Source organism: Coregonus clupeaformis, chromosome 9 (assembly GCF_020615455.1).
Source record: "Coregonus clupeaformis isolate EN_2021a chromosome 9, ASM2061545v1, whole genome shotgun sequence".
Classification (NCBI taxonomy): Eukaryota; Metazoa; Chordata; class Actinopteri; order Salmoniformes; family Salmonidae; genus Coregonus; species Coregonus clupeaformis.
Window position 1 is genome coordinate 44,558,450 of NC_059200.1, and position 12,875 is coordinate 44,571,324.

At 41.6% G+C, this 12,875-nt stretch overlaps 1 protein-coding gene across 1 annotated transcript in view; it reads right to left on the reverse strand.

Annotated features, from left to right (window-relative positions):
- The window catches only part of LOC121573987 (CXADR-like membrane protein), a 124,803-nt gene that overhangs the window by 26,800 nt on the left and 85,128 nt on the right, over positions 1–12,875 (reverse strand). Inside the window, exon 2 of the mRNA XM_041886425.2 lies at positions 6,430–6,587. Coding sequence (XP_041742359.1) covers positions 6,430–6,587 — 158 coding nt within the window. The remainder of the gene's footprint in view (positions 1–6,429; positions 6,588–12,875) is intronic.

Here is a 12,875-nt window from a genome sequence, read left to right on the forward strand (position 1 = left end):
GCCATGGTGGAGAGTTTGGAATCTGATTGATTGATTGCTTCTGTGGACAGGTGTATTTTATACAGGTAACAAGCTGAGATTAGGAGCACTCCCTTTAAGAGTGTGCTCCTAATCTCAGCTCGTTACCTGTATAAAAGACACCTGGGAGCCAGAAATCTTTCTGATTGAGAGGGGGTCAAATACTTATTTCCCTCATTAAAATGCAAATCAATTTCTAACATTTTTGAAATGCGTTTTTCTGGATTTTTTTGTTGCTATTCCGGCTCTCAATGTTCAAATAAACCTACCATTAAAATTATAGACTGATCATTTCTTTGTCAGTGGGCAAACGTACAAAATCAGCAGGGGATCAAATACTTTTTTTCCTCACTGTATTTATGAACTTGATCTCCTCCATAAAAAGCATCTAGACATTATCTCACATTTCTTTTAGACTAACATTTCGTTTTCAACAGCGGAGATTTGTATAAACCTTGTTGTCTGTCTCTCCGACATTTGCAACATTGTTTCAATATTCAAATTCAATCTCCAGCTGTCCCATAGTAATGAACGTGTCGGGTGTCTGGACAACGTTTCTCAGCCAGTCGAAATCATGAATCAGCTGGCATTAATGGTATGGATATATACAAAGACATGTCAATAGAGAAAATGTAAAAATAAACTAAGTGCAGCTAGTTTGCAGTCTTTCCAGCTTCAGTATGAAGTGATTGTGTTAGCTGTGTTGTTGGCTAGCTACTCTGAACAACAGTGTCCTGACGAGAGAGCACATGTTCTATGCCAGGCGAAATTGCGCCTCATTAGCTCATTGTTATGGATGTATCTAAATAAGTGTCACTAGAAAACAGCTTAAACAAATGCAAAAATGCAGCTACTTTGTTTTTATTCTGGCTGCACTGTTTGACATGACTGTAAGTTAGCCATAGTTTGCTAGCTAGCAAGCAAGGAATAAGAACGTTGCCAGCCAGTATGGCAATGGAACATTTAGACTGAACGACTGGGTCAGGTCTCTGGCAACCAAACCAATAGAACGACCGACCAGCTGGCTTGGGTAGCAACCCTAGATTTGTGTCGGGACTATATCTTGTGGAAGGATGAAATAGTATGAATAAATTCATCAAAATAGAATTTTTTATGAAAATGTTGGTAACCTGTTGTATAAAAGTGATAATGCCCTCGAAGCCGGTGTTTGGATGATACAGTGGGGAAAAAAAGTATTTAGTCAGCCACCAATTGTGCAAGTTCTCCCACTTAAAAAGATGAGAGAGGTCTGTAATTTTCATCATAGGTACACGTCAACTATGACAGACAAATTGAGAAAAAAAAATCCAGAAAATCACATTGTAGGATTTTTAATGAATTTATTTGCAAATTATGGTGGAAAATAAGTATTTGGTCACCTACAAACAAGCAAGATTTCTGGCTCTCACAGACCTGTAACTTCTTCTTTAAGAGGCTCCTCTGTCCTCCACTCGATACCTGTATTAATGGCACCTGTTTGAACTTGTTATCAGTATAAAAGACACCTGTCCACAACCTCAAACAGTCACACTCCAAACTCCATTATGGCCAAGACCAAAGAGCTGTCAAAGGACACCAGAAACAAAATTGTAGACCTGCACCAGGCTGGGAAGACTGAATCTGCAATAGGTAAGCAGCTTGGTTTGAAGAAATCAACTGTGGGAGCAATTATTAGGAAATGGAAGACATACAAGACCACTGATCATCTCCCTCGATCTGGGGCTCCACGCAAGATCTCACCCCGTGGGGTCAAAATGATCACAAGAACGGTGAGCAAAAATCCCAGAACCACACGGGGGGACCTAGTGAATGACCTGCAGAGAGCTGGGACCAAAGTAACAAAGCCTACCATCAGTAACACACTACGCCGCCAGGGACTTAAATCCTGCAGTGCCAGACGTGTCCCCCTGCTTAAGCCAGTACATGTCCAGGCCCGTCTGAAGTTTGCTAGAGTGCATTTGGATGATCCAGAAGAGGATTGGGAGAATGTCATATGGTCAGATGAAACCAAAATAGAACTTTTTGGTAAAAACTCAACTCGTCGTGTTTGGAGGACAAAGAATGCTGAGTTGCATCCAAAGAACACCATACCTACTGTGAAGCATGGGGGTGGAAACATCATTCTTTGGGGCTGTTTTTCTGCAAAGGGACCAGGACGACTGATCTGTGTAAAGGAAAGAATGAATGGGGCCATGTATCGTGAGATTTTGAGTGAAAACCTCCTTCCATCAGCATGGGCATTGAAGATGAAACGTGGCTGGGTCTTTCAGCATGACAATGATCCCAAACACACCGCCCGGGCAACGAAGGAGGGGCTTCGTAAGAAGCATTTCAAGGTCCTGGAGTGGCCTAGCCAGTCTCCAGATCTCAACCCCATAGAAAATCTTTGGAGGGAGTTGAAAGTCCGTGTTGCCCAGCGACAGCCCCAAAACATCACTGCTCTAGAGGAGATCTGCATGGAGGAATGGGCCAAAATACCAGCAACAGTGTGTGAAAACCTTGTGAAGACTTACTGAAAACGTTTGACCTTTGTCATTGCCAACAAAGGGTATATAACAAAATATTGAGAAACTTTTGTCATTGACCAAATACTTATTTTCCACCATAATTTGCAAATAAATTCATAAAAAATCCTACAATTTGATTTTCTGGAGAAAAAAAATCTCATTTTGTCTGTCATAGTTGACGTGTACCTATGATGAAAAGTACAGGACTTTCTCATCTTTTTAAGTGGGAGAACTTGCACAATTGGTGGCTGACTAAATACTTTTTTTCCCCACTGTATGTACAACACCTGTGCCAATATATCCTCCAAACACCGGCTTCTCGGGCATTATCACTTAAATAGTCCATCCAACACAATTGCACACAGTAGACTTGGTGTACAATCTGAGGCACAAAAACATATGAAAACAGGAACTAATTTCCTTGATGCTTTCTCTGTTAAATCTAATGAGACACTGAGGTCAATTAAGCAGACAACAACAGATTATCAACATCAATTTCCTAGGGTTATTGTCACAGATCCACCCGGTACTGCTTCTCATTCCGGTCACCAGCTCCGGAGGTCTATGTCACCGGCCTTCTAGGTGTCACTGAACTAGATCATTACCACCAACCCCAGACTGGCTTGTCTCATTACGCACACCTGGTTCCCATTCCCCCTGATTAGTATGTGTATATACTGTATGTGCCCTCTGTTTCCCATTGTCCTTGACGATAATTGTCCCATGTCTGTTGGTCTCGTGAGTACTTTGTATTACGGGTTACATACCGTGGAATTGTGCACTTGTTATTACGGGTCTCATCCCGTGTATTATTTAGAGGTTCACACCTCGCTCTTTTGTTTGTGTTACATCCCTTTGTTATATATATATATACGTGTTTGTTTTGGGCTTCGTCCCGGTCGTTTTTTCATGACGTACCTTGTGTTGGGTGGAGTAAAATAAAACCCCTATTACGTATTCCTGCACCTGTCTTCTATCATTATACAACATGACAGTTATTATGCATATTTATTGAAGAACCACGTTAATGACAGTATCGATTTATGTTTTAAGTATAAAGGTATGGTGACTCTTTCGGTTAGAAGCATTCGATTCTGCAATGCACACATTATTTTGGATTTGTGTGCCCATGAAAACTGTTTTCACCCTGTAACATAAGGAGGCACGGAATATTATGTAGTTACACTGCATTTCTGAGATCTCTATACAAAAAACTGTCCAACTGCTAGATCCAGGATTCTAACAGGATTCTATTAAGCATTAATATAACTGATTACACATAATTGCAAGGACAAAGTAATGTTTTATGTCACACGATTTTGGACAAATCCGTCAAGACAATAACCATGATAAAGGGTTAAACATAGGTTTTAAAATAATTGTATTGAATATAGCTATGATCCCCCCTTATTTCTTAATGTAAAGACATTAAACAAATTTGCAGATTATTATCAATGTCTTATCAACAGCTGTAACAAGTTGTCCAGTGTATCCAGTGTAGGATATCCTCACCGGTACCCAGGGGTGAAAGTAGATTTCATTTCTTACTGGTACGGAACACCCAAGTGCGTGCATGCATTTTTTTTTATACTACAAAAATTACAGGGTAGCCTACTCTGCTGACACTGACAAACAGATCAATAAAAACAATGTTGTCTGATCCATATAATTGGCCTGCGATAAGGGGAGACACATATACAATATGATGTCCATATCACCTGGACGAGGAAATGATTGTCCAAAAACAAACAAAAGTGGCACTGACCCAATGACAAAGACAGTGATTATGCACACTCACCTGGGATATGCCGATGTGCTCTGCTGGTGCCAATAAGTTAATTAAGTTAAGAATTTTGATAACTAAAAGACAGATTGGAGTCTTTTCAATGTCATCTCTTTACAGCAATAGCCATTTGCATTCCAAACAGTTTTTCCGCGATTTCATTTTTTAATATTGCGATATGCCTGGCTGGGTCTCTCTGCTTTTCACTGACAGTCGCAACTCAACAATCATCTATTTGGTATTGGCAGCACGCTGCCCAAATTGCGGGCCCTAACGACTGTAGGCTATGAAATGTAAAACAATCCACTTTTTTTTATTTTTAAGAAGCTAATGATCCTCTGTGGCCAAATCATGCTTTCTGGTTTAGTAGCCTATTTTGAATGATTTTATTTATTTATGTATAGACAGGAGTAAGCTAATTAGGCTATATAATTTTTGGCGATTTAATTCAATTTACTTTAGGGAAAGCTTCCCCTAGCCTTATGGACATGTAGCCTTTGCTTTGTAATGTGGCATAAACACAACCAGTCATGATGTTTTCATCTGATAGTAAAACAGTCACACAACAAAGGTGCTCCTGTAGGCTACCAGTGCACATTCGTCCACTCGCAAAATAATTTCAGCACCCGCAGTTTGATGAATGGAAAGAGTCATCTGTTACAAAATACCTACGTGTATTGTAATGACATTCTGCGATTGTCATTAGGCCTACACTTGTAACCTGAATTGATGCATCCACTGCTAAATGGCATATTTTGGTCACGCGCGCCTCGGTCTCGGCCACTCATCTCTGCCTTGTCTGCGAGCGTCTCTGCCGTTCATCTCCACCATGACAAAATGTAAATGTTCTACTAAACCACAACGCAATTTGGAACGTATACCACTCGGTTTCCAGTCAATTTGCAAATGTTTCATGTGGCTGACATGCTGTAATGTTAAATAATGGTGTAATAGCCTATAGTTTTTTTGGGCATGTTGTATTAATTGTGATGTCTCAGGTTTTACCGGTACGGTGTACCCTCACTATTTACTTTCACCCCTGTTGGTACCCTAGTTTATAGAAAGACCCATGAACAAACTGTGTCTACTACTGCATTATCTAAGACCCAAAGACAAAACAAGACATTACTTCATTACTTGACTATGTAGGTATAAATGTACATTTATAGATCAACAAATGCAAGGATCAAGACGTCATTTCATAATTTGACCATGTAAGGAAATTAAAAAATCAACAAATGCATATGTTTTCCCCCCACAGCACTTAAAGTTTATAACCCCCATTGCAGGTATTACATATCACCATGGATATCCAAGCAGAGCCTGTAAAGTGGGCAAATGAGATTTTATTTCTGCGGATAAAGCGCAGGCCTAGTAAACGATCATTCACCAAAGGGAAACTGTAGCAGCACTTTTATTAACCTGCAGGGAGAGAGTGGAATGAGAATGTAGGCGGCCGTATTGGTCTAACAAGCCTGCCAGTATCTTAGAGGCTAGATTGACCAGAGGCCAAATGGAAAGAAAACTATGCCCACCTGCCAATTCCCGGTCATAAAAAGAATAACTGTAAATGGATTGAGTGAAACCAGAATGAAAAAACAAGACAGCCTGCTTGCTGAAAGAGGCAGATCTTCGAAGTTGAGAGAAGTGGATGAGAGTTTGATTCAGTCCTTTGAGGGTCCTCCTAGTCATTGGGAAGAGGGGGTCCATATAGACTAATATTGGCCTCAATGAACTGGAGATAGTGACATACTGTATCTTATGTCATGAAGTCATATGTTATGTGATCTTATGTCATGCGGTAGTAATGCCCACTGCTCTAGTGCCTTTGTGCTCTCTCCTCCCATATACTACTCTCTCTCTCTATCCTGTACAAAGGAACACAAATATATGCTATAATTTCCTCTGGTTCGATGATACATCTCAATACTCTGAAGTTGCTTTCTGTACTTGTGTCCTCTCCTACTGATCTGAAAACACAGGCTAGGTGACAGCATTATAGACACCTATACCAGGAATGTGCTTTCGCCTGTCTAGTTATGGAGGAAAGGACACAAGGGGAGGAAGACACTTTAGTCTATTGAGATGCACCCCAAGTAGTCAGTCAAGTCAGCCACTCACCACTCTCTGCTTGGAGCTGGGCTTGAGGAGGAGCCACTCAATGTCCAGCGTGGGGGCGTCGCCTGCCCAGAACTGGTGGTGACAGGGCAATGTGGCATTGTCCCCGACAACCCTCTTCATCTCTGTCTGGGCACACGCCGTCAACACACCCAGCAGAACTGTGTGGGCAGAGAGGAAAAGGAGCTTAGAGACGCATTACAGACACGTACATACACTACATGGACACCTGCTCATCAAACATCTCATTCCAAAATCATGGGCATTAAAATGGAGTTGGTACCCCCTTTGCTGCTATAACAGCCTCCACTCTTCTGGGAAGGCTTTCCACTAGATGTTGGAACATTGCTGTGGGGACTTGCTTCCATTCCGCCACAAGAGCATTAGTGAGGTCGGGCACTGACGTTGGGTGATTTGACCTGGCTCGCAGTCTGCGTTCCAATTCATCCCAGAGGTGTTCGATGGGGTTGAGGTCAGGGCTCTGTGCAGGTCAGTCAAATTCTTCCACACCGATCTCGACAAACCATTTCTGTACGGACCTCGCTTTGTGCATGGGGACATTGTCATGCTGAAACAGGAAAGGGCCTTCCCCAAACTGTTGCCACAAAGTTGGAAGCACAGAATCGTCTAGAATGTCATAATATGCTGTAGCGTTAAGATTTTCCTTCACTGGAACTAAGGGGCCTAGCCCGAACCATGAAAAACAGCCCAGACCATTATTCCTCCTCCACCAAACTTTACAGTTGGCACTATGCATTGGGGCAGATAGCATTCTCCTGGCATCTGCCAAAACCAGATTCGTCCTTCAGACTGCAAGATGGTGAAGCGTGATCAATCACTCCAGAGAACGCGTTTCCACTAATCCGGAGTCCAACGGCGGCAAGCTTTACACCACTCCAACCGACGCTTGGCATTGCGCATGGTGATCTTAGGTTTATGTGCAGCTGCTTGGCCATGGAAACCCATTTCATGAAGCTCCCGACAAACAGTTATTGTGCTGACGTTGCTTCCAGAGGCAGTTTGGAACTCTGTAGTGAGTGTTGTAACCGAGGACAGATGATGTTTATGCGCTATGCGCTTCTGCACTCGGTGGTCCCGTTCTGTGAGCTTCTGTGGCCTACCACTTCGCAGCTGAGCCGTTGTTGCTCCTAGACGTTACCACATCACAATAACAGCACTTACAGTTGACCGGGGCAGCTCTAGCAGGGCAGAAATTTGACTAACTGACTTGTTGGAAAGGTGGCATCCTATGACGGTGCCATGTTGAAAGTCACTGAGCTCTTCAGTAAGACCATTCTACTGCCAATGTTTGTCTCTGGTGATTGCATGGCTGTGTGCTCGATTTTATACACCTGATAGCAACGGGTGTGGCTGAAAAATCTGAATCTACTAACTTGATGGGGTGTCGACATACTTTTGTATATATATAGTGTACATGTACAAATACGCAGGTGCACAGACACACAGACACAGACGCACACGCACACACACACACACACACACACCAGGGTATTGGGGGTAATAATGAGCCCAAAGTAGAATAGACTTCACTGGCCTCATACACACAGCATGTGGAGAGGTTAGCTTTGTTGTGCTTTGATACAATGGAATCGAACCCGCATAACTCAATAATAACATTAGCCCACTGAGCTTAAGCCCAGATATTAGCTGCGGTGCTGCTCACACATGTATTCAGGTCTCAGACAGGTTACTCCTCAAGGAAGGATACTCTCAAACATGGTTACTCCTCACACAAGCATAGATGGGTGAACCACCTCTGCAAGAAAAGCATATTCTATAAAAGGTGATCAATGTTCTTTTCACTGCCCTCTCCTTTATGAAATCTACCTCAACCCTACAGCATGTCTCCATCCAGCTAAGGCGTACATTTCTCCATTGAAATAAATTGTAAACCTTTTGCAGCCTGTTTACAAGGCACTCATTCCAATGAGAGACAAATGGCCAGTGCAACACATCGGGGACCTTGGTCTGGATTAACTGTACAATGCATGGATAGGATGGCATTAGAATGGCATCAGGGGGGATTTACACTGAGATCAGTCTCCTCACAATGGATGCAGAAATAAAACATAGAGGAAAGAACAACAGAAATGTCCCTGAGCGGCTGGTTTTTGTTGAGTTTCTGTCTACGTCCAAAATGGCATTCTATTACCTATGTTATGCACTAGTCACAAGTAGTGCACTATGTAGGGAATAGGGTGTCATTTGGGACGCAGATCTATCACAATTGATTGCAGATAAGGCAAATCACTTCAACTCAAAGAGACCGCTAAAAAGTGTCTGTCAACAGCCAATATGTCTTTGTGGCACATTAGGCAAGATACAGCATTTGAGATGCTTTAGTCTTGAGAGAATAATTATATTTTCATTAGGTTCTATGTGAGAACTTGTGATTTTTTGCCATGCCAATAAAGCATTTTGAATTTAGAACAATATTCAGTGTAATGTCAGAGTCACAGACTGATGTTGTAAAAGGAACTCAAGTATAATGGTGAGAGAGCATTTGCACAAGTTTCGAAACAGCAAGGCTCAGTATGGGGATTAATCTTATACATTTCATATTGACTTCACATGGGTGTTATACACTGAGTGTACAAAACATTAAGAACACCTTCCTACTATTAAGTGCACCCCCATCCCCCATTTGCCCTCAGAACAGCCTAAATTAGTCTGGGCATGGACTGTCAAAAGTGTTCCATGTTGACTCAAATGCTTCCCACAGTTGTGTCAAGTTGGCTGGATGTCCTCTGGGTGGGGGACCATTTTTGATACACACAATAAACTGTTGAGCGTGAAAAACCCAGCAGCGTTGCAGTTCTTGACACAAACCGGTGCGCCTGGCACCTACTACCATGCCCCGTTCAAAGGCACTTAAATATTTTGTCTTGCTTATTCACCCTCTGAATGGCACCCATATACAATCCATGTCTCAATTGTCTCAAGGCTTAAAAGTCCTTCTTTAATCTTTTTTCTTCATCTACACTGATTCAGGGGATTTAACAAGTTACATCAATAAGGGATCATAGCTTTCACCTGATCAGTCTATGTCATGGAAAGAGCCGGTGTTCTTAATGTTTTTTTACAACCATCAACAACCATTTACAGTGCCTGGTCGAGATTTTGTTGTTGTTGTTGTTGACAAAATCCATAATTTCATACTTGTGTAAATATAATTGCAGTCGTATTGAATAAGATGCTATAAACATGCAGGCCTAAATGTCTAGCACAGCTCAAACGTTTGCTTTATTGATACACATTTTGTGAATTCATGTTTGCTGATTCATGTCCATAAATCCAGCCACTGTTTCAGTATGCGTACTTATAAATGAAGAGTTTATTTCCAAAATGCTATATCCACAAATGTTTCACATTTGTGTGTTTTCATCAGAAAAGATTGCTTATGGGTAACTTCATGTGTGTGTAAAATATTACTGTTCTCAGATTTTTTTATTCATATATTTGAGATGTGTATGAAAATTAGTTTTTTTTGCAAAACGCTATATATCCATTGTTTATCTGGAATGGAATGTTCGTATCCTGTATATTTGACTGTGATATGTGGTTGTCTCGCCTAGCTATCTTAACATAAATGCATTTATTGTAAGTCGCTCTGGATAAGAGCATCTGCTAAATGACTAAAAGGTGAAATGTAAATGTTTTACATATAGATCTCATATTACTGTATTGATGTCACACATGTATTTGTACATTTCTTTATTAAAAATGTAGTTCTTTGTTACATTTGACTGTAAAACCTAGCAGAACTACTTATTCTCTGAGAGTGAGGCAGATATACTATTGTATTTTGCAAAAAAACATGATTATTTGTCTCGCTGAAATGAAACCATCAAGTGATAGATTTTAAACAAATATATGTATTTTTATTGAACAACCCCATGCCATGATTAGACAATGAAAAAACACACCAATTTCTTTAAACAATAAAAGCTAATTTAGCAGCTTTCTGAAAATGGATATATAGCGTTATGAAATGAAACTCTTCAAGTACTCCCAACACTTTTGAATCAAGTCAACTGCTTAGCTTCTCTCGTCTCTCTTTCTGACTGGTTCACTACACATTGGTTACACTGGTGTAGTCTCACACAAACACACACACACACACACACACCCCATTTAAAAATTACCCACACCATCCACTGACCACCGCTAATGCTATAAATGATTTATACCCACCATGTGTAAAGGATGTCACACTGCTTGCTTAGCTATTCTCTGCTGCAAGTGGGGAAACTTCAGGCTATGGAGTAAGTTTCACACAACCCCATTGTCACACCCTGATCTGTTTCACCTGTCTTTGTGATTGTCTCCACCCCGCTCCAGGTGCCGCCCATCTCCCCAGTGTATTTATACCTGTGTTCTCTGTTCATCTGTTGCCAGTTTATGTTTCGTCAAGCCTACCAGCGTTTTTCCCCTTGCTCCTGGCTTTCTCAAGTTCCTGTTTTCTAGTTTTCCCGGTTTTGACCATTCTGCCTGCCCTGATCCTGAGCCTGCCTGCCATTCTGTACCTTGTCACACCACCCTGGATTATTGACCTCTGCCTGCCCTGACCCTGAGACTGCCTGCTGTTCTGTACCTTTTGGACTCTGATCTGGATTACTGACCTGTCGTTTGCCTGCCTCCTGTTTTTGTAATACACTTTTGTTACTTCGACATTGCCCGCATCTGCGTCTTCTCCTGAACGTGATACCCATGTGCTACACATGCACCTTGATTGGCACGACAGCCAATGAAGTTGTGTGCTGCGATCCCAGGAACTCTAAAGCCATATCACCTCTGCATATCGCTCACTCTCACATATCCTCATATATCCACATGGCTGACCAAGTCGGAGGCCCTCAATGACACTAGCATAAAAGCTAATTAGAGAGCGCTAACCGAATAGCCCAACCGTCTTCCCCCCATACATGACATGATGGCGGCAATTAAGATACAGTATGTAATTAGAAGTAGCTGGAGAGAGGACGACAGGCTCATGTCTAATGATTACTCAATATGGGCCTAATTAGATTAAATTGAGTGCCACTGAGAAGCTCGGGGGGTGACAGGCAGGTGAGAACATGACCCCTTTGTGAAAGTAATGGCTTTGCTCACAAGCCACTGAAAGAGATGCTAAGTCTAGGCAGGCTAGGCCTCTGTACTCAACAAAGACTCAACTGGCCTCCTGCTTTTAGAAAATGCTGGAAAGTCAATGTCCAATATCCAGTAGAAATAATTTATCTAGCCAACATGGCAACAGCCACTTCCTGAATATAATAACAAGATGGCCGCCACTAAAAGTGTTGGGTCCCATCTCCACACTCGTTCCTGTTTTAGCATAGCTATTGATCTTTGTATAATGGAGTTAAGAACGTACCGTAAGCTTACTCCACAGCTAGCTTTCTTCACAACGTTGTCAAGGAGGGAGGTCACGTTTGTTAGCAAAGCAGAGGTCCTGAGTTCGAGCAAGGTATGAGCCAAATCGGGGGGAAGTGGTACTCACTACGCAAGCAACGTGACATCCATAACATTTGCACTTGCCGATGCCGTGTTAGGAGTTGGCAGGGGAGGACCTGAGAGCTCAGCAGGGACCCAGCAAGCCGCTCTCTCGCTCTCTCTCTCCATATGCTTAATTGCTTTGTGGAGAAGAGGCCGGTGTTGGCTGTGGTTCATACATAATACTAATGTTTGTGGATTGTGGCAGAAGCAATGCAAACTGATGCCGGTTTTACGTAAACATAGACATGTGAGCTCATATTGTTTGTTGGAGCTGTTCTGTGTTAAGCACATCTCTTTCATTGTAGCTTCACTTTCATGAGTGAATACAATGGTTGACGGCTATTGATAGAAAACACATCTCTGGCTGATATCTCAGAGAGAGTGAAACACATGGAAGTCAAGCAGAAGGGGAATTTCTGAAATAACTGAATAACTGTTATTCTGAAATAAGTGGCATGAACAGATTTTTTAAAATGATTACAATGAAATATACAATCACATTACACTCCCTTATAATGTTCTTTAAACATTCTCGGAACGTTTTCTGGCATGAGTGTCATTCAGATACATGGTCACTCTATCAGTGGGAGAAAGCAACATGACAGAGCAGGTTAAAGGATAGGTAGCATAAACCTAACCACGTGTAACATATGGATTTGCATTACTATACACATCAAAAGTCCCAATGCAAAGTTACACCTCACTTTTAAATTTTTCTAGTTATTACTTAAAGATTATCAGAATTCCGAAGAATGCCGTTGTTGCTATCAACACCTAGGCTTGCTTACAGGTACATTAAAGTAAACCAAAGTTTTGGAAATACATAACACCATCTAACCAGTTATCAAAGATTGTTAACTATATGCCGCAATCTTAGCCAGCAAGCTAGCCAGACAGCTAATGTTAGCTATTAGCCAACTAGCTATTAGCCT